Source organism: Odocoileus virginianus, chromosome 3 (assembly GCF_023699985.2).
Source record: "Odocoileus virginianus isolate 20LAN1187 ecotype Illinois chromosome 3, Ovbor_1.2, whole genome shotgun sequence".
NCBI lineage: Eukaryota > Metazoa > Chordata > Mammalia > Artiodactyla > Cervidae > Odocoileus > Odocoileus virginianus.
Window position 1 is genome coordinate 51,707,382 of NC_069676.1, and position 22,767 is coordinate 51,730,148.

At 35.9% G+C, this 22,767-nt stretch overlaps 1 protein-coding gene across 2 annotated transcripts; it reads right to left on the bottom strand.

Moving 5' to 3' along the window:
* Window positions 1-2,373: 2,373 nt before the first annotated feature.
* Window positions 2,374-20,982, bottom strand: YIPF5 (Yip1 domain family member 5). Of its 2 annotated transcripts, none has more exons than XM_020881600.2 (6): window positions 20,856-20,982; window positions 20,213-20,332; window positions 10,007-10,179; window positions 9,036-9,181; window positions 7,160-7,341; window positions 2,374-5,869 (listed from the first exon to the last, which is right to left on the bottom strand). In XM_020881600.2, the coding sequence occupies exons 2-6, from the start codon at window positions 20,320-20,322 to the stop codon at window positions 5,707-5,709; spliced, it is 774 nt and encodes a 257-aa protein (XP_020737259.1). In that variant the 5' UTR covers window positions 20,323-20,332; window positions 20,856-20,982; the 3' UTR covers window positions 2,374-5,706. The 2 variants fall into 2 exon arrangements, with proteins under 2 accessions (XP_020737259.1, XP_070321674.1); XM_070465573.1 differs by lacking the exon at window positions 20,856-20,982 and adding an exon at window positions 20,632-20,731.
* Window positions 20,983-22,767: the final 1,785 nt, after the last annotated feature.

Sequence of the window (22,767 nt, forward strand, 5' to 3'; positions counted from 1 at the left end):
AAAATTTAAAAAAAGCTCACTTTAAATGAAGTCTTCCATTCAAATGTGGGAATAATTTGAGGTGTGGGTGTGACATCATATCATTAGCAGTATTTACTTTCCACTGCTTAAGAGTAGAAAAAAACACTGTGATAACTGTGAACCAAAGAGTAATGCTTTGTACAAACATGGATGTAGATGTATATGTTTCAACAAATCACAGGAAACAATGTTCACACTAAACAAAAATTTAAACTCTTGAGTTTAAATAATAATCAACCTCAGTACTGTTAAAAGCAAATGTTACATTCTAATAATGAAAGATGCTAATACCAATGTAGCACTATTTGTAATTATTAAAAGAAGGTACAAAGATCCCAATTGTTCAACAGCAGGGAACTGGTGAAGTAAAGAATTAATTTGTGTTCAACATACATAATGATGCCCATAATAGACTACTTGGTTAAAATATAAAAAGATGACTGAAAACAATATGCAAAGTGAAAGATGCCAGAAGTAAAAGGCCACATTTCATGCTCCTATTTATATGAAATGCCGAAAATAAGCAAAACCAGAGACAGAAAATAAATAGTGGCTGAAAGGCCATGGGAGGTGGGGAATTGAGAGGTAAAGGGTTTCTTTTTGGGGTGATGGAAATATTCTGAAATTACATAGTGATGACAGTTGTAAAACACTTTGAATATACTAAAATGACTAAACTGGACACTTCAAATTCATTAAAATAAATTTTGTTAATAGGAATTTTAATTTAAAAAAAGGTGTGTGCATGTATTCATGTGTATAGAAATCACTGGTGGAAAGGGGGAGAGGAAGAAGGTACCTGTGTGTGGCCTGATAACAAATACACCAATCTATTTCAAGGGATCTATGTAGGGAGTGAGGGGAGGGCAAATTCACTTTTTTCTCTGGGCAAAAGTACTATGTTATTTTTTCCTCTATTAAAATCCATCCTAATATTCCTCGTCACAGACTCTAAAAATACAGATGTTCTAGCGGTTTGTTCTTCCTCCCATACGCCCCTCATGCTTTAAAATAGAATTTCCTGACATAATTTACATTATCATAAAATCCGATTTTAAGTGTACATTCTACTGATTTTAGTAAATATACAGTTGCAAAACCATTATCACTCAGAAAGTTCCGTTCTGTTCATTCAGTCAATCCCCACTTCCACACAACTACTAACTCACCTCTAGAGATTTCTCTTTCTCAGAAATTCATATAAATGAAATCATGATATGTGATCTTTCAGTTTTTCTTTTACTTAGCATATTTTCAAGTTATCCATGTTGAAACATCTTATCAAGAATTATTCCTATTTATTGCTGTATAGAGGTATAATTTTTTATTATAATGATGCTGTGTAATCAGAAAAGGAAATAAAAAGACATTTCCATTTTGCAAATTAAATCATATAATAGGTCTTTGGGGATCATTGATGGCCAAGAGAAAAAAAGTCCTGAAGTGTTATCAAAAATTACAAAACTGAAAACTGCAAGTAAATGTGTCATTAAATTTTACAAAGACATTTATTTAAAATATATTTACCTAAGAAAAAATGAAATAACCATACTACTTTCTCTACTTTTATGAGAATCAGAGTAGACTAGGTAGGTATAAATTTACAAGTATCTCAAATGTTACTGAGTACTTCCTTTGTTTTCTCATATTTAAAATTTCTTGTGTGCTGCAAGTGTTGCAAATCTATTTAAAAAACCTTAATATGTAATTAATTAATCTACAAGCAATCAGCAGATTTAGCAGCAGTTACGGAAGAACAAATTATATATGCAAAGTATGCCTAAATAATTAATAATTAAACTCACAAAAAAATGTAACATCCGATTTTTAGAACCTAATGTGCTCAAGAAAGTAATTCTGCTTTTAAATTAGGAGAACAGCTTTGTGATTAATTAGTTTTCATTTGAGTATGTAATCATTTTAATTTATTTGCATAAACACGGGACACTGTGCTCCATCAGCAGGTAATGTTCTTTATTAACTAGACTAGGAACTTAATGGACAAGAAGAAATATTCCTATCTGTGATGCAAAAATCAGAACTACACATTGTCTTGATTTCACTCTTCAGGTTTAAGGTCCCCACTCTGAGATAACAATACAATAATAATATAAAACACTTGGCAAAGTAATCTGTCAATCTCTAGAAATCAATAATTTAATATTTAATGCTTCATTTTTTACCTATTTCCCAGTTACAAAAAGAGTATTCATGAACAAAGCACCTTATTGAAATTCAAGTAATAATAATGTATTAAAATTCAGACTTCAATAATTTGGATGGTGGCCGAAGTAGAGTTGATTGAAAATCAATTATTTCTTCTTTGGTGGTGTAAAGTAATAAGAGCCTACATTGTGGAGAAAGTGGTGAGGACAGGCTTTATTTAAGATGTTTGAAAGGAAACACTATATGCTTGACAAGTGAATGACAGATCATACTTATCTATTCATTAAAGTATAGGAACAAATTTTTCCTTATGGTATTTCCAATTAACCTTGATATCTTGTTATTGCCACTCTTTTTCCCAAACCCTAAATACATCCTAAAAAGTAAAAAAGAAACTCATTATTAATTACTATATTTGAAAAGGTACTTATGTTTTTGCCTTGATATTAAATGTTTCATTCTTAAAGTTATTTTGAAATAAGCATATTATTAGATACAAATTGCTTGAGAAATAACTTTAAGCTTTTTTTCCCAAATAAATTAAGATTTTTAATAAGTGAGTTCATTTGGTGACCAGTAACTGGAATCTGACACTACAAAATGAATCAGTGGATACTTGGGAGGATAGATTTCACTTGGGGCCACGATTTGGGGAGGAAGTTCGCTCTAGGTAAAGTTTTGAAGGAAGGCCCAATGCTATTCTATTCATGCTATGATCTGTGTATTGAGTTTTTTGGAAAACTTTTGACCCTACTTTATGAAAGGCCAAGCACTGTGTCACTTATATATTTTTCCTCCCACAGGGCAAGTTAAGCAAATTGTCTGAGTCATTACATTAGACCTGCTCTATATGAAAACAGGCAGATCTCAAAGTGTTATCGTGATGCCTGTAATTCTTCATGACTGCATAAGAATATCCTGTAAGATAACATTATAGAGATAATTGTCCTTAGTTTTGATAATATTTAGTATATTTTATAAGTATATTTTGATATACTTAGTATATCTGAGTTGAGCAATATGCATAGTACTTAGATCCTATCCAATGATCAGGTCATCAGATATATTTTAAACAATTCTCTTTGATTGGATGGGCAGCATCTGAGGATAGTCAGCATTTAAAGATTTACAGAATTTTTCATTATCTGCATAACTATATCTGGCAAAAGAATGCCTATCTCTATAAGCTTTGTTATACAGCTTGTGAAACATCCATTGGTAAATGCAGTATTACAGCAAAGTTGTAAAATACACATTTACACTATATGTAAAATCAACTCCATGTCCTTGGCATACACGTGCTTGCATAAACGACACACTAGCTTGAGTGAGTGAACCTGCAAACTCCACTTCCAGACAGTTTTACTCAGAGACAGTGAACAGGCAAGCTTTTAGTAATGCTGTGAGCATCTCCAGTATTTAAAGGTACAAGCATGTTTTGGCATAAAATGGGTGTAAAAGGAAACCATATGCTCTTCCTGACACTTAACTGAACCAGTAGAAAAAAGTTACCACATAGTATTCTTGAGACACAGTATATTTGTTTTCTAAGTATGCACAAATATGGCTATATATACTGTATTTTTGATTTGAATTTTACAAAGGGGAAATTTTGGCTACATAAGACTGTTCATGTAACAAGCATATTTGAGAACTCAACTCTTACTTATATCAAAGGCAACTCCACTGTATAGCTGTTTTGACAAAACAGCTAAATATAAAATAACTTTGCAACTGATTATTTTGGGTTAAATAAAAGACAGCTAACAATAAAAATCTCTACATCACTGATTTAAGGTAAAGGTTATTTTGTTGGAGGTGGAGGCAAAAAATAAGAAAACAATTTGATTCATTTGGGGAATCTGGCTGAAGATTAATGGTCTTAAGTTTAACCAACAGTGGAAGATTTTAACACCCAGCACATCATCTACCCTCTTCATTAGGAATAACTTGATACTAACAGAAGGCACTCATGACATTCATCTTAGGAAGAACTGTTTACATTTATAAAATGAAGTGAAAAAGGCAAAAAAAAAAAAAAAAAACAACTATCCAAGGACTTATTTAATAACAATATTCTAAAACAATTTGGTAAGTTTAAAAATCCAGCCAAAAACTAATTATTAGTGAGTGTACTCCTCCAGAAGATTAAATATTAATGAAGAAAAATAAATTCATAATTCCAGAGATCAGAAATCATGATCTTCTTATAAGTAGTATGTTTATATTATTTTAATCTTTTATGGTTGAAAACTAGCTCTAAAAAAGAACTAAGAATATGTCAGCTTGGCATTTCTTTTTAGTCTAAAAGTCTCTTCTTAAAAGAAAAGAAAGAAAAAAAGCAATACTTCCTCCCAATATGGCACCTTTCTCATAACTGAGCTTTGTCCAAAATCAGAAGCAGTTTCTCTAGAAACAGCCAATCAGTACACAAGATACAGTATTTCCTTACAGATTTTTTAAAATGCGAGCATGACAATATTAATGAAATAAGTTTAATACAAGAAAATAATGTTGTAGCTCAAAACAAACTGCTTTTTGTTCAATCTCACTTCTTTTATTTTTTTTATTCTGTACTAGATGACCACTATTCCTGAAGCTTAGAATAAACTGGGAATACAAATCAAAACCAGAGCCTAATTAAATAAAAAGGAACACTGAAAATCTTGGTTTAGCAAAAGTAAACTCAACAACACAATTTTAATTAATTGGGAAAATTTTAATCAGTAAGCATCAAATGCACATTACATTGGGAACTGCAATACTGAAATTTTGACATTTTAAATATTTTCCTCAAAAAAGGTTAGTGATTTTCTTTTTCCTGGGAAACATGGAAATCCAACTATAACATTAATGTGGCCAGTCTAGGTCACTATGTTTTAGTTAACGCTAATATTTAAATAGATATTCACATTCCATGTCTACAATAAGGTAGACTGTGAACTACCTGTATTGCTGAATTTTAGCCAAAATTCCACGAAATAACTCAGAGGAACGTCAAATTTCTGAAGTGCAAACTCATAAAACTTTACATTGGGATCACTTTTCAGCTTCAACTGCATCTGACTTGACAATACAGGCAAGTTTTCTTTCCTAATTCCTTGGGAAAATATTTCTCTAATAAGTCCTGTGTCTTCTCTACTATGGATTGTTTTTTAGATATCAGCTCTGTGGTTAGTTTCCCACAGTTGATAAAAATCTATCAAAAACACCATAACATACAATTAGCAAGGGAAAAAGTTGTTTTTCTAAGGCTGCAGGAACAGGAAAGAAATAGCACTTCTTATTTGTATAAGCACAAACACCTTTTAAATCTAGTCATACTGCATAAATCCAATATAGTATTCAAAAGTTCTATAAAAATGAACAAAAGATACTTATTTACTTCCACTGCTCCAAGAGTCAAACATTAGATCTGCATGAGAGTTGCACTGTAGCCGTTTGCTGGTCCAATTGAAGACTTCAAAGTTCCTTTCCGTTACTTGGCCCAATGATGTCCACGTCCCAGATAAATTCAGTTCAAAAAACGGAAATTAGGGCGAAGACTCCATATAGCAAAGCACAAGGATATGCTACTAAAAGTTGCTGTCCTTCCATGGCTAATGCAGAAATAAAAATTTTGGAAGCAGAAAAACTACACCATCCAATAATTCCAGCAGTAAGGATGATTCCTACCATTCCTCTGGAGCAGACAAAGAAAAATGGAGAGCAGAGAGAAAAAGCAGAAGATGAGATTAGTTATGTAAGAGTACTACCATAAGCAATTCTTAAGAGAAGTATTTAAAAATTAAATCACATGTAGACGTCTACAGAAACAACCAAGATCTTTCTTCAAATGCTGATATATCTCAGTTAATTCAATTATTTCATGTGATAAAAAGCTTACTCGTGACATATTTTGCTTTTTAATTTACCACAATTTCTCAACCTTGGCAGCACTGACATTTGGCCTGTGTGTACTTCTGCTGTGAGGGTGTCCTGTTCATCATTAGGACATTCAGCAGCACCCTGGCCTCTAGCCATAAAATACCCATTGTACCCCTGCCCCTCCAGAGTTCTGACACCTGAAACTGTCTCCAGACATTGCAAAGTGTCCCCTGGTAGCAAAAGTGCCCCTGGCTGGAAGACACTGTTTTAGTAGAAACACTGTCTTTAAAATTCAAATATAAGCATATCAATTTTAACAAATGAGAAGAGTGAAGCAGTTTCTACAATGAAAATCTGAAGCATTTTCATCCAAAACAGAGACACTGTGAGGCCATCACCCTTCCAAACCTCTAGTATCAGTTGATACATACTCTTCTCCTATGCCTTCTTTTCCAATCTTTCCTCATGTCCAGCACTAGCCAGGAGGGAATTGAACTACTGAGAGAGGATCTGTGCACTGGCCATGAGGAGCAACTTTATGAGCAGTAATATATACCTCTCTCTTTAACCCTTACTTAAAGTATTATTTTAAAATAACACAACTTTAAAGCTGTGTACAAGGATATCTGAGAACACAGTAGGCTAGAAACAGTCTCTTGACATAAAAAATTCCAGTTTTAGTTAAGAAGCTACTAAACATAGAATATGCATTTATTATTCATTCACTTAGCATATGCCTGATATAGTTAAGAAATGAGATATAAAAAAAAATCAAAGAGAAGGTTAAGTATAATTTTAACAACCTGATCTCCTCCATGCAATATTTAAGTTAACAATCACCTCTGTTCAATTTGTTTATGGACACTGGTAAGTTTACCTAAAACTAGTGAAATTCCTTATCATATGGAAAGCAGAGATGGTATAAATGATTTTTAAATTTATTCTCACTTCTATTATTCATCACTGAAAAGTATGTAACACAGTCTTCATTTATAACAGCCACTATCTGTTTATTGAATCAGTGATTTACCTCAAACAGATAGCGAACTAAATTCTATTACACAGAATTGGTCAATCAACTCCCAAAATAAAGATCAGTACTTACTGCAAAGAAAATATCACTGCGAAGCTGGAAAGCAGGATCATAGGAAGAAGACAATATCCAAGGACACTTGCCACACAACCAAATGAAACACCAGTCATACTCATTAAGTTTAATAAACAAAACATTCCTAGGCATCCAATTGCACTGATCCCATATACGTAGCCAAACTGGATTTTGCCAGCCTATGGGTAACAGAAAGATGACATGTTAGAGGGCAAAGAAAGTTACTTTGGGCTTCTTTCACCTAAAACGGTACTTACAGAAGATATTTAATTTGTGAGGATTAAAATCCACAGAGGTATCTATTCTTTATACAGGGAAGTAAAACAGTGAGCAGACTGCCTTTTATATCTTTTTAAAGAAGTTTAAAGTACCTACCTCTCAACACACAGATATTCAGGATTTCATTTTCTAGCTACCATTTGAGTTTGGCATAGAATTCAACTAATAAAGATAAAAACCACTGTAGAATCACCTCAAGTCATATATTTCTAAAAAGAAATCTGGCTGATTTTAAGCAAATAAACTACCAAAACAAGATGGAAAGCCATTCAAATATTTGGACAGTAGCTAATATCACTTGGACACACCCAACTCCACCAAAATTGTGCTGAAGCAACTTATTTTCATTGGCAGATGTAGTCATAATCATTTTAACAGCAGAAATAATTTCATCATTGACTTTATATGAGTGTTAAAGGAATTAGGAGATAGGAAGCCAGGATAAGCAGGGAGTCAGGATTCGGTGGGGAGGGGAGGAGAAAAGAATACAAAGAGGAATACAATGGAAGATATTTTCTTCTTTCACTATTTTTCCAAATTGTTGGTTGCTTTATACAGTTCTCTGACAAGCAAAAACTTTAAAAATTTTCTGCTCTTACAAAAGACATCAGTAAACAATCTTAGGACAATAAACAATAGCTTAATTGGAGTTAATACTCTTAGTTATGCTACAAGAACATTGTATTTAGGTCATGCTATCACTAAAATCAGTCCGCAGAAAAGCCTTTAAAAAGTTCTGGTTTGTCACACATCTGACATATGAAACTCAATTATGACAATACCTCTACAGATTACATTAATGGAAAAATCTCTGGGATTTTTGTTAGTATCAATACTTATTTGTAAATATTTGATTAAGAGTGTAGAAGTTTAAAAAGGTTTATTAATAATAATAAAATCTGACACTGGGTACAATACATTAAACTTTTCAAACTGTTCTCATATAACCTGTCTTAATCTCCAAAACAATCTTGTTAGGTGGGAGGTATGCAATTATTTATCAGAGGGAAGTGAACGGTGAAATCAAGAGATTAGAAGCACTGAGTTCATACCTAGCTTTTCTGACTAAAAATTCCATCTTTAATTCATTATATTGTTTATCTCTTCTAATTCAGAAGAGGACATAAGATAAAATAAAACAAACATTAACAATTATATTTACAATTTCTCATTTTCAATATGCTTCAATATTCTTAGAGAGAGGAGAGACAGACTAAAACTTGTTGTCTTTTAATTTATTAATTCATTAAATATTAAGATAATATATAAGAAAGACCAGTACTTACGCAAAAAACACTACTCAAGGATGACTTTAAAAAAAAAAAAGAAGGAATTCTGATGAGTGACTAAAGCCACATGTTATTTATTAATAATTTTCCCTAATAACTGGACCACTTATTGGAACAAGAAATGATTTCTAAATATACCATATTATCAATGGAGAAGTGACGAATATGTATAAACTTAAACAACTGGATACCTTTTAAGACACATCAAAACTTGATGTAAAAGAAGAGTCTTAATAAAGGCTCTTCGTGGAATATTTAAATTCCATTCTTTAATCTCACACTGAGAGTTCCAACTAGAATCTTACCAGTAACAATGTAGCTCCAAAAGCAAGGCAAAAAACCATTGGTCCTGCCAAATCAGTCTCATTCATGATGCTGCCATCTGCTACTTTCAAGGGGTGTAAAACTGTCAGTGTTTTTTGCCAGATGTGGTCAAAATTGATACCCAATTCTAAAGAAAAAGAAAATAAGAAAGTCAATTAGGATTTGTGATATACTTTCAGTTTACCAGAATTTGTTGTAGCAGGGTGAAAGAAAAAATGAAACCACCACTATCAAAAAAGTGATCTAGCAACATCAGATGATATTATTTTAGTGAGTCCTCAATCAGTCTTTACTGATTATGGTGCTTATTCCACAAATATCAAATCTCTGGTCTGGTGTTAGAAAAAGGTAAGGACATAATGATCAGACACTCTGAGCTATGACTTTATAGGAAAGAATACACAGACAGCATTAATGGTAAGGGGCTCTACACCCAGGGCTTCAGAAACACAGGAGGCCCTGCAAAAACATATACAAAAGTATGTCTTCTATGTATATATGTGCATTTTTCTGAGAAGAGTATGTATAGCTTTCACTGGACTTCCAAAGAGTATCTGATCTTCCCCCCAATTTTTAGAACTATTGCTTTTTGGGTTTGGAGATACAATTTGAAAAACACCATTCACTGATGTTATTAGCTCTATCAGTTTGTTTTCATGCAGAACAGTCAATACCATGCTATTTCCTCTCATTTCTTCCACTGATAGAATTTCATCAATAAACTAAAGTAAAAGTTACTCTGCTCACATAGTGACATACTTTATTATCACTATACAAAGATCTATTAAAAACCTGGTTCTCTGGTTCAGTGTTGTTCAAAATGAGTCACTTAGTAGAAAACATTTTCCTACAACCTTATTCTTTTAAAGTTAAGAGGAACTTCTCCAAACAAAGATTTACTTTTACCATCTGGATACTACAGAGTACTATCAAGAGTTGCAACCAACTGTACCTTCTAATAAAGGTGGTTCATCCTCAAAGTTGTTTCCATAGAATGGCTGAGGTGTAGTTGGAGTATATGCCTGAGTTGGCTGAAAAATCTGCCCGGTGTATGGCTGTTGTGGCTGCATCATGTCTGCAGGGACAAACCGGCCTTGGTGCGAGTAGTCATAGCCAGCATACTGTCTAAAAAGCCAAGTAAAGTTACATGCCTCAGAATTATGTCAACACCCAAATCTGATATCCCTGACAGGCAAGAAATATGTCATGCAATTTCCAGAATATCTACTTTGCCAGTTTTTATAAACAGTGGTAGAAATTAACTACTAAGATCAACTTAATTATCTACAATAAGACAGATGGGTCATGGTGGAAAGTTCTGACAAAATGTGGTCCAGTGGAGATGGGATGGCAAACTACTTCAGTATTCCTGCCTCGAGAACCCCATGAACAGTATGAAAAGGCAAAAAGATAGGACAATGAAAGATGAACTCCCCAGCTCGGTAGGTGCCCAACATGCTGCTGGAGGCCGGTGGAGCAATAACTCCAGAAAGAATGAAAAGACGAAGCCAAAGCAAAAACAACACAGCTGTGGATGTGACTGGTGACAGAAGCAAGCTCTGATGCTGTAAAGAGCAATACTGCATAGGAACCTGGGATGTTAGGTCCATGAGTAAGGGCAAAAAGGAGATGGCAAGAGTGAACGCTGACATTTTAGGAATCAGCAAACTAAAATGGACCGGAATGGGTAAACTTAACTCAGATAACCATTTTATGTACTACTGTGAGCAAGAATCCCTTAGAAGAAATGGAGTAGCCATCACAGTCAACAAAAGAGTCCGAAATGCAGTACTTGGAGGCAGTCTCAAAAACGGCAGAATCATCTCTGTTTGCTTCCAAGGCAAACCATTCAATATTGCAGTAATCCAAGTCTATGCCCAGATCAGTAATGCTGAAGAAGCTGAAGTTGAAAGGCTCTATGAAGACCTACAAGACCTTCTAGAACTAACACCCAAAAAAGATGTCCTTTTCATTATAGGGGACTGGAATGCAAAAGTAGGAAGTCAAGAAACACCTAGAGTAACAAGCAAATTTGGCCTTGGAGTACAGAATGAAGCAGGGCAAAGACTAATAGAGTTTTGCCAAGAGAATGCATTGATCATAGCAAACACCCTCTTCCAACAACACAAGAGAAGACTCCACACATGGACATCACCAGATGGTCAACAATGAAATCAGACTGATGAGATTCTTTGCAGCCAAAGATGGAGAAACTCTATACAATCAGCAAAAACAAGACCGGGAGCTGACTGTGGCTCAGATCATGAACTCCTTATTGCCAAATTCAGACTTAAGTTGAAGAAAGTAGGGAAAACCACTAGACCATTCAGGAATGACCTAAATCAAATCCCTTATGACTATACAGTGGAAGTGAGAAATAGCTTTAAGGTACTAGATCTGATAGACAAGAGTGCCTGATGAACTATGGATAGAGGTTTGTGACACTGTACAGAAGACAGGGATCAAGACCACCCCCAAGAAAAAGAAATGCAGAAAAGCAAAATGGCTCTGAGGAGGCCTTACAAATAGCTGTGAAAAGAAGAGAAGCAAAAAACAAGGGAGAAAATGAAAGATACACCCATTTGAATGCAGAGTTCTAAAGAATAGCAAGGAAAGATAAGAAAACCTTCTTCAATGATCAGCGCAAAAAAATAGAGGAAAACAACAGAATGTGAAAGACTAGAGATCTCTTCAAGAAAATTAGAGATCCCAAGGGAACATTTATGCAAAGATGGGCTCAATAAAGGACAGAAATGGTATGGACCTAAGAGAAGCAGAAGCTATTAAGAAGAGGTGGCAAGAATACACAGAAGAACTGTACAAAAAAGATCTTCACAACCCAGATGATCATGATGGTGTGATCACTCACCTAGAGCCAGACATCCTGGAATGTGAGGTCAAGTGTGCCTTTGGAAGCATCACTATGAACAAAGCTAGTGGAGGTGATGGAATTCCAGTTGAGCTATTTCAAATCCTGAAAGACGATGCTGTGAAAGTGCTGCACTCAATATGTCAGCAAATTTGGAAAACTCAGCAGTGGCCACAGGACTGGAAAAATTCAGTTTTCATTCCAATCCCAAAGAAAGGCAATGCCAAAGAATGTTCAAACTACTGCACAATTGCACTCACCTCACATGCTAGTAAAATAATGCTCAAAATTCTCCATGCCAGGCTTCAACAATACGTGAACCATGAACTTCCAGATGTTCTAGCTGGATTTAGAAAAGGCAAAGGAACCAGAGATCAAATTGCCAACATCTGCTGGATCATCAAAAAATCAAGAGAGTTTCAGAAAAACATCTATTTCTGCTTTATTGACTATTCCAAAGTCTTTGACTGTGTGGATCACAACAAACTAGAAAATTCTTAGAGATGGGATACCAGACCACCTGACCTGCCTCTTGAGAAATCTGTATGCAGGTCAAGAAGCAACAGTTAGAACTGGACATGGAACAACAGACTGATTACAAATAGGGAAAGGAGTATGTGAAGGCTAAATATTGTCACCCTGCTTACTCAACTTATATGCAGAGTACATCATGAGAAACACTGGGCTGGAAGAAGCACAAGCTGGAATCAAGATTGCCGGGAGAAACATCAATAATCTCAGATATGCAGATGACACCACCCTTATGGCAGAAAGCAAAAAACTAAAGAGCCACTTGATGAAAGTGAAAGAGGGGAGTGAAAAGGTGGCTTAAAACTCAACATTCAGAAAACTAAGATCATGGCATCTGGTCCCATCATTTCATGGCAAATAGATGGGGAAACAGTGGAAATAGTGGCAGACTTTATTGTTTTTGGCTCCAAAATCACTGCAGATGGTGACTGCAGCCATGAAATAAAAAGACGCTTACTCCCCGGAAGGAAAGTTATGACCAACCTAGATAGCATATTAAAAAGCAGAGACATTACTTGCCAAGAAAGGTCCGTCTAATCAAGGCTATGGTATTTCCAGTGGTCATGTATGGATGTGAGAGTTGGAATATGAGGAAAGCTAAGCGCCAAAAAATTGATGCTTTTGAATTGTGGTGTTGGAGAAGACTCTTGAGAGTCCCTTGGACTGCAAGGAGATCCAACCAGTCCATCCTAAAGGAGATCAGTCCTGGGTGTTCGTTGGAAGGACTGATGTTCAAGCTTTAACTTCCAATATTGTGGCCACCTGATGGAAAGAACTGACTCATTGAAAAAGACCTTGATGCTAGGAAAGATCGAAGGCGGAGGAGAAGGGGACGACCGAGGATGAGATGGTGGGATGGCATCACCGACTCAGCGGACATGAGTTTAGGTAAAACTCCAGGAGTTGGTAATGGACAGGGAGGCCTGGCGTGCTGCAGTCCATGGGGTTGCAAAGAGTCGGACTCTGAGTGACTGAACTAAACTGAAGTTGTATTTTATAGAGAAAATTTCCAGATGATGCCAAAAGTCACTTATGCAGCATGGAAACATTTTACAAAATACTAATTTTTTGAATATCAAGAGATCAATAAATGAAAATATAAATGGTTTGTTTTCCCCCCTTTAGCGAGCATACATAAAGAAAGCTGTGAAATACAATGTATGCCAAAGACCATGAATAAAAACTTAGGATGACAGACTTTGTACTGCATGCTATATATTTTGCACTGTAAATCTGACCTTTCTATTGGGTGTAAAATCACTCTTCTGTATTCTCTGGAATATGTTATTTTTTGCAAGTGGATAAATGTCTTTAAGAACAATCATCAATTTCAAACAGTAAAAAATAAGAAGCATTTTCTTGTGAAAGCTTTCTGAATATAACAAAACATAATTAACACACCTTGCATTTGAATAGTTCTTTTAATTTTTTAAAGTAAATGTACACTTATTATGTCCTTTGCTATGTACTGTAACAAATCTTACACTTTAGAAGCAGACTTTGCTATGGCTTTTTTAGTGATGAAAACAACTGAAGAATAGTGAAGCGGAACAGAAAAATATAGAAGCAATAGTTTTTAATGATCTGTCTCACCATTTTCTGAAAAAATATGACCTATCTATCAGTGGGACCAATCCAATTACACAGTAAGAAATAAAGAAGTAATTATTTTAAAGATAAGACACTTTAAATATGAGAACTGAGATGCCTTAGAGATCTTTTAGTCTCTAAGTCTCTTTAAAAATTTATAGTCACTTTTTCATAAATATAAAAACCTAATGACCTCATTATTACTTGAGATTTTAAAGTTAAATCTAATTTTTAAATTAACTGAACATCTTGATTAAAAGCAAATCAAAGGTGGAATTCCTTGGTGGTACAGTGGATGGGAAGTTCGCCTGCCAATGCAGGGGATACTGGGTTCGATCCCTGGTCTGGGAAGACTGTATGGGCTGAGGAGCAACTAGGCCCACAGGCCTCAACTCCTGAAGCCCGTGTGCCTAGAGTCTGTATTCTGCACCCAGAGAAGCCACCACAATGAGAAGTCCGAGCACTGCAACAAAGAGTAACCCCTGCTCGCTGCAACTAGTGAAAGCCTACCTGCAACAACGAAGATCCAGGGCAACCAAAAATTAACTCATTAATAAAAAAGTAATTAATTAAAATTTCAACTACACATAGCTCATATTCTCTTGTCTTATGCTAGTCCAATACATGCTTAAAAATACTATTTATTTTTCTGGGTATAAGATATATTGATAGAATGCACTGCAGCAATATTTTAACGGCAAAAAACAAAAACTGTAAAACAATATAAATATATACCTGTAACTACATTGTGATATGAGCATAGATTACTATCCATTGTTAAACAGAATGAAGCAGTTTTGTAGGTACTCAAAAGAAATGATAATCAAAAACATTTAGTGGAGAAGACAAAAAACTAATATTCAGGAACTTCTCTGGTGGTCCAGGGGTTAAGACTCCAGTGCAGGTTCAAACCTCTTGTCCTTGTCAGGGAACTAAGAGCCCGCATGCTATGCAGTGTAGCCAAAAAACACATAAATAAATTTAAAAAAAATTTTAAACAGGAAAAAAAACTAATAAGTGGAATAGTATACATCATATGCACCCACTGTGACTATGCTTTTTAGAATATATATGCACATCTAGGTATATGTGTTTTATATACATATACATTATATACACAATTATATGGGTAAAGGAAGCCCAAAACAGGTGAAGTAAGACACTTAATTTTCAGATTATAATCTTTTGTACCTTTAAAAATCCTATATAGTTATTATTTGTTGAAATTCATTAACTCTAAAATGTTATAGCTACTGAAATTTCCTAAAACATGTATAATACCTTTTTGAATAGTACTGTGTAAAGTGTTTAATGTGAATTGCCTCACATTATTCTCACTACTCTAGAAGGTTAACTTTATCATCCTCTTCAATACCAAAATGTGAAAACTGATATTTGGGTTAAAATGATTTGTCCACAGTGGTGCAAGGATTCAAAATCAGACTTTCTGATTCTAGTAGCTAACTCTTATAACAACTGTAATAAAAATCACCTTCAAATCCTATCTGACATCAACATGGTATTTTTTTTTTTCTGTATATGCATTTCCCCGGTCATTTTGGTATGCAAATACTTTTATTACTATTTACTTATTTACACACACACACACAATCCCCATGGAGCCAGCTGGCTGAATTAGGATAAGAACTCACATCTTCTAATTTAGTAGAATACGCTATAGTGTCATCTCTCTAAGGATGTATCATAAATTCACCTTAGAGTTCATGGAACAAGTAGAAAAGCTCCATATGGAGGTTTGTACAATCTGCATGAACAGACTATATTTTATTCTCTTTCTCCAGGGAGGGAGAGAAAGAGAATATAAACGTGTATGCAAGAGAAAAAACAAAAAGAATGACATAAACCCATAGTTCTCAAACTCCTTGATCTCAGAACCCATTATACTCTTAAAATTTGTTATTGAGAATTCCTAAAATTTTTTATGTGGGTAATATTTATCAATAATTTTTCATTTTATAAATTAAAACAGAAATGTTTAAAATACTTATTAATATGTTAAAGTAAGATTAAATCTATCATATGTTACCATAAGCTTTTTTTAAATGAAAAAGCTATTTTTCAAGATGGCTGAAAATTTTTATATCTGCCTCTATATTCATTCTGTTGTGTGATGTACCATTTAGTTGAAGTATCTGAAGAAAATCTACTGTTGCAAACATGTGGTTGGACAATAGAATGTTTTAATAATCTTTCCAGATTATTAATATTCTCTTTGATACATCAAAGCACAGAGCAAAGTGATAGTTTTTTAAACTTAACTTGCAATGTGGCAACTGGAAAGAATGCTAATGAACTGTCTTGTACTTTGGATCCTTTCTTTACTCATGTATAATTTTGTAACATCATGCATTGGCCATTTAGAAGATATTAATATGAGTTATGCAGATGTTCCAAATATAGACTCACAATATGAAATATATGTATATAAATTATATTTGTTAATATCATCACTGATCTCATCAGAATATAATTACTGGGAAGCTGACAAGTTCACAGTGATGGATACAAGTTTTCCAAAGTGGCTATTTTTGCCTGAAAATGTGAATCTGATTATTGGCCACACATACTGTCAACTGCTTTCCTTGAAGTTAACAGGTCCCTTCATTCATTTTGAGAAATTATTCAAGTCTGAATAACCATAGTTTGTCTGTCAGATGTTCTTTCCAAAAAAAGGTTTCCATGAAAAAGTGGCTGATTCAGCTTGTGACTCAAATTGCATAGGTGCTTTTCCTAGAGATAATTATTATACTTTAGTATGAAGAGGAAGTGCTTTAGAACTATTTCCCATTTTGTCATAGAATATTTTAAAAATGTGTATTGTCAAGGGTCAGAATTTAAAACAATAATTCTTATAGCTTCACCAAGGGCATCTTTAAATGAAATGGCTTCACTCACCCCCAACAAGTACGTGATGAAGAATACAATGATTACTAGAACAATTTGATGCCACTGTCTTGATTCACATTTGGGTACCAGCAGTTTTACCAATCACTGCTTTTACATCAGTGCAAATGTCAACACACCTAAAAAGGTATAAAATGTCTCACTGTGTGTGCGTTAACCACTCAGTCATGTCCAACTCTTTATGACCCCATGGACTGTAGTCCTCCAGACTCCTCTGTCCATGGGGATTCTCCAGGCAAGAATGCTGAAGTGGGTAGCCATTTCCTTCTCCAGAGGATCTTCTCAACCCAGGGATCGAATCTGGGTCTCCGGCATTACAGACAGATTCTTCACCATCTGAGCCACCACAGAAAAGTGTCTCACTACTATTACAAAAATAGCTTTGATCTTTCAAAACCTCCTGGAAGGATCTCAAGGACACTCTGGGGTCTGTAGACAACACTTTAGAATCACTGATACAGACCCAAAAATTTCACGTAAGGAAGAGAAATAATGCAAGCAAAAAAAAAAAAAGAGCTTTAAATGTGGCACTATTATTCCTTCATCAGATGAAAGAGAAAGCCATGGAATTTTACACTCTCCCTTTTCTGGCAGGATCTGCTTAGGAAAATTCCTGACTTACTCCTACTGATTTTAAACTAAAACATAATATCGCAGACATGATCTTTACAGACTAAATCAACACTTCTACAGCAGGAAAAGTAGCAGATGAAACCAATGCTCTCATAAGCACTCAATATCAACAACAAAGACAAAGCCTCTTCACATACTGGGTTGACAACTTAAGCTCATCAAAATCCACAGGCAGTCCATAAAGGTATTATCAGTTAAAGCAAGATGAAAAAATACTAGTTTCCAGTGCTTTAAAAAATACATAGTTGGTATTTCTATATATTTCATACCCATATTGATAATACAATGTCTAATAAGACATTCATAAAACTCAGCAGACTGAGATCAAAGGTCCTTTTACTTTTTGGGTTTATTTTTTTGTTATATTAATGTAAAGTACCCATAGTGGAAACTATGCAAAATGTTACAGCTGACTTCATAGGGCAAATGTAGAACTATGAACCCAAGTCAAACTCGAAGACAATTCAAGTCAGATTATATCTGAACCTGTATTTTCATCAACAGAGAGAGAAAAGTTAGCTGACCTTTGTTAGCTAGTTGACATAACAAGCAAAGTATTATTTGATAAACTGAGATGAACATAAAAATGTCAGTAAGGGGCAGATCCAATTGAAGGCACACACAGAAAAGCTCAGTTCTTCTTAAAGTTCAGAAACTCAGTTACTACTGCTAACACACTGGTCTTGTTTTTCTCAGCAACATCAAAAAGTTCATATTCATTAATTGGCAGTAATATTTATATAAGCACCTGGAATAAACTTCTTTACAAGCACTGAAGCAACGCTTACCAGTACACAATTTTTGTTGAAATGGAACTGTGAGGATAGTTAGCAACAGCATATCTAAAATAACTGCTCTATGGCGAACTGTAGTGAGATGCTAAGCGTACAGAGAAGCTAAGTTACACCTTTAAGAGATGCTAACCAGGACAGAAAGAAAGAAACATAAGAAAGGCAGAGATATATTTCCACTTGAAATCTAAGTGGAATAATTCTATTGAGTCTAAACAATATCATTTGGTTAAAAATACATCCAGGTCCACATACAGAGATAGGGTTTCCAAAGCCCTATTGCAGCACTCCAGCCATTGTTACATTCATCTGCCCTGTCACACACTGAACAATCACAAAAAAATACATATTTAGGTAAATAAATGAATGGAGATTTCGCAACAGATTTTCTCCAATCCTGATCAATTAACTGATAAGAAGAGATAAATCTTCAACGGTATTATGTACTCGAGAATTTAACAGAAAGAAAAAAAGTGATTCAGAGATAATTATCTACATGCTCACTTCCACTGTTCACTGTGTTAAGTTTTAGGGAAAAAGGCTTTACAATGTACCAAAATAAGCAGATTCCAGGTTTGTTTTTGCTTTTGTAAAAAGTATAGCCTATATAAGACAAACCACACTGTGTTAATTTCCACACGACCTAATACTAATGCTTCTTTCAGACTAGATACACAGCCTTTCCATGCCCTCGTCCTGGGACAGTCTTCATGGTTTTTAATTCAGGGTCCATATGCACATCAGTTAACACATGAACTGTCGGGATGTTATACACACATTAATACAGATGTCTGACTGCAAACATGTATTTCTCAGAAACAGGCCCCTAGTTTTCTTCAGATTCTCTAAGGGATCCTGGACCATCTAAAAACGGTTAAGTAACCCTGGTGTAGGAAACTCCTTCACTAAAAGGGAGGCTGAAAAGATTAATCTTAACAATCTAAGAAACTAAGATGGAGAAGGAAATGGCAACTCACTTCAGTGTCCTTGCCGGGGAGGTCCCATGGACACAAGTGCTTGGTGGGCGACAGTCCATGGGGCCGTAAAGAGTTGGACATGACTGAAAGAATGAACACGCACAAGAAACTAAGAATTTGATGTCCTAGAGGAGACTGGTAAAAACCCCTCCTTTTAAAATTTTTTTCCACAAACACTAGAAACTATGGGAAAAATACATTTTGTTGTTGTTTTTCAACAGTTCAGGACTGGAAGGTTTTGAGTCTCTGACCCCGCACCCGCCTCCTTCAATCTGCAACTGGCAAGTTGCAACGTACTGACTGACCAAAGGTTTTGGTGTGAGAAGTAATAAAAGTGATTATCAGTTGCTATATGAAAACCACCTGATGAACCATAGTAGGGAGCTGACACTGTTCAACAGTGTCACTCAGTGCTTTCAGTTAACAATCGATACACTCTGAAAACTGGACTGATTTAACTACTAACGAAGCCGTCAAAAGATTTTAATTTAATTTTCAACTACTCTTGTGGTCTAAACAGCCTATCTCAAATAGGTACTTTACTCTCCTACCCATACCCTAAATGATGTTCAAATACTGTACTAGAAAAAGGTTCTTCAACAATCTATTTTTCTACTCATGGCACATCTGAGTGTCTTGCAGAAAATACCGAACTCTAAAGAGGACAACGTCGTCCGACCCAGACAAGTGTCAAGATCTCTCCGGAGACAGGAAGATTATGAAACGTCACATTCCTGATAAGCAACTTGTTCCCACATTCAGTCTTAGGCAGAACCAAACATTCAGGGTACATGCTTTCACTGTAATCTCAACAAAACAAATGGCCAAAGTTGAAATGTTACTTGCTATAGGGTCCTCCACTTCCTCCATAATCGTAGGACTGCTGTGACTGGTCATCGATGCTGTAACTTGTCTGGTAGAAATCCGTGTTTAAATTATCAAAGCCTGACATTGCAAATGATCTGCAACAGAAAAGATATGGCAAAGATATCTTATGCCCAAGGGCCTCCTGAATTCGACCCTGACACTCTACTTAAGCGAATACCCTCAGAAGGCGGCAAATAATTCTTCTAGGTATTAGGGTTGCAGCATTTGGAAGGTGGGTCGCGGGGTGGGGTGTGCTAAAGAAATGTCGTTAAGTCAAGGCCCAGGAAGACACCTTCACTTCGAGGGGCTGATAAGCCCTGGGTAGGGGCGGGGACGCGGGAGGAGGGGTTCTGTGGGGTCTAAAATACCAATAACAGCAAAGATGATTCGTCACCTCGGGATAGGGCTTTACAGCTGAAAACACGACAGCCTCTTTGCAAAGTAAGGCCTGGGCCGGCCGGGAAAGCGCATAGTCTCGCAGGATCAGCGTCAGCAAGGCCCGAAAAGGAGGGAGGGTCGGAGAGAAAGGACTCGGGCGCGGCGCCAAGAGGCGGCCGGAGCTGCCGTGCCCAGGTGCGGGGAGAAATCGAACATCATGCCACGGAATTGGGCACTCACCAAACGTGGAAGCAGCGGCGGCGGCGGTAGCTCTGGCAGCCCCCCCAAACCCCCCAAACTCAGCTAAGGACCCTGTACCGGGCCGGTTGCTACGTGTCAGAAGGGCAAAGAACTACTTCCGGGGCACGCCCGTTCGCGCAGGCGTGTTGGCAGACTTTGGGCTCGGGTTGGAGGGTGGGGGGCGGGGTTGATGGGCGGTAAATGCGATGTGGAGCATGCGCAGTATCTGCCAACTAACTCCCGTGGCGGATTTACGGGAAGAGGGGAAAGCTTCTGGCAGCTTGGTTAGCGGTGGAGGCTGAAAGGCGCAGGCGCGACGATTGTTGCTTTCTACTTCAGAATGAGAATTGCTTTGTAGACCTAGTGCCTGGGTGAAGGCGTGGAAGCGCCTTTCAACACAGATATACACACTAACCCCAAATGAGGCAAACAAAAATAAAGAAATAATTCAAACTGGAAAAAAAAAAGAACTAAAAAGAAACATATTCTCTGCAAACAAAAATAACTAACAAAAAGACATTAACTAAAAAAAAAAAAAAACAACAAGGAGTATACTCTAGAAAGAGAAGAACAACTACCCTTTGAGATTTTATGATCCATAAAGAATTTCTGAAATCAATCATGCAATTATGTAATTTATCATGTTTCACAAATAATTTGATAATTGATTGATGTATGTACCATCCGCTCAGTGGTAAAGATTCTGTCTGCCAATGCAGGAGACACAGGAGACCTGCGGTACCATCCCTGGGTTGGGAAGATCCCCTGGAGGAGGAAATGGCAACTCAATCCAATAATCTTGCCTGGAAATTTCCATGGACAGAGGAGCCTGGTGGGCTGCAGTCCAGACTGAGTGAGAACACACACACACACACACACACACACACACACACACACACACACACCACCCCCCATCTGCAGAATTCTAGGTAGAATGACTATAACCCGATTTGCTGGAGACAGCCTCAGTTGTCCCATTCTAACCCTGCTTTTTACAGTATAATTATTAATTTTGTTCCTTTTTCATTTTCAAAAATATTAGTTTGACTGATAAACTGTATGTTTTACTCTCTTTAAGCTTCACTACCTAGGAAGCAGTTTCTAGTTACCAACAATGTGCATTAATGTATCACTTCATTTACCTAGTGATCTTACTGAAAAAAATTCTGGTCTGTTTATTCTGATGTTTCCACTTTTTTCCTGTCCAAAAGAGATATTACTCTCAAACTTGAACACAATACAAGAATATGAGATTTAAAAATTACTTGCTTGTGAATGAATTGTTAAAGATGTTACTCAACTTCTGCTTCTGTCCGTGACAGTAATTACTATATTTACTGGATTTTCTTTCTTCTTCAATCCGGGCCTCAAATGAGAAGCTAAGCAAGAAAACTGTTATATGATTAAATCTTCCTTATTGTTTGTTTGGTAGCCTGCAGAAGCCCCTTGGGGATTCTGAGACAATCAATTTCATTGCTAGTAATGCAGGCTTTTCTTTTTAGAAGTTTTCTTTTTTTCTTTTTTTGGTGTGCGTACCCCACCTAGTGCCACCCCATGATAGTCTCCAGAAAATATATTAAAGGAAACTGGAGTAGTTTGTAAACATGCTGACTTCTGTTAAAGTCATTGAGCCGGCTTCATTATGAGAGAACCTCAACCAGGTCAAGGGATGATGGAACATGAGGGGTTCTCGAGAGGCTGCCCAGTCCTTCCCTGGGACCTAGATGTCAGTCTCTAAACTTGAAACAAATAAGGGAAGAACATTCTAATTGTGAGCAATATCTGTTAATTATATTGACAGTCATGCTAATCTACACACTAACACTTCTACATTCTTATACAACATTCTACATTCTTATACAAGAAAACTCTGCTTTTTCAGAGTGGCAGTTAAATTGTGCTTTGCTATCTT

What these genes read in the sequence shown, in the direction of transcription:
- YIPF5 (XM_020881600.2), bottom strand. Translation starts at nt 20,322, where the DNA reads ATGTCAGGCTTTGATAATTTAAACACGGATTTCTACCAGACAAGTTAC. An exon ending in TGAACCACCTTTATTAGAAG is followed by an intron (nt 9,182 to 10,006) that starts GTACAGTTGGTT and finishes CTTTTTCTTTAG; the next exon opens with AATTGGGTATCAATTTTGAC. An exon ending in GCAGTGATATTTTCTTTGCA is followed by an intron (nt 5,870 to 7,159) that starts GTAAGTACTGAT and finishes TGTCTGCTCCAG; the next exon opens with AGGAATGGTAGGAATCATCC.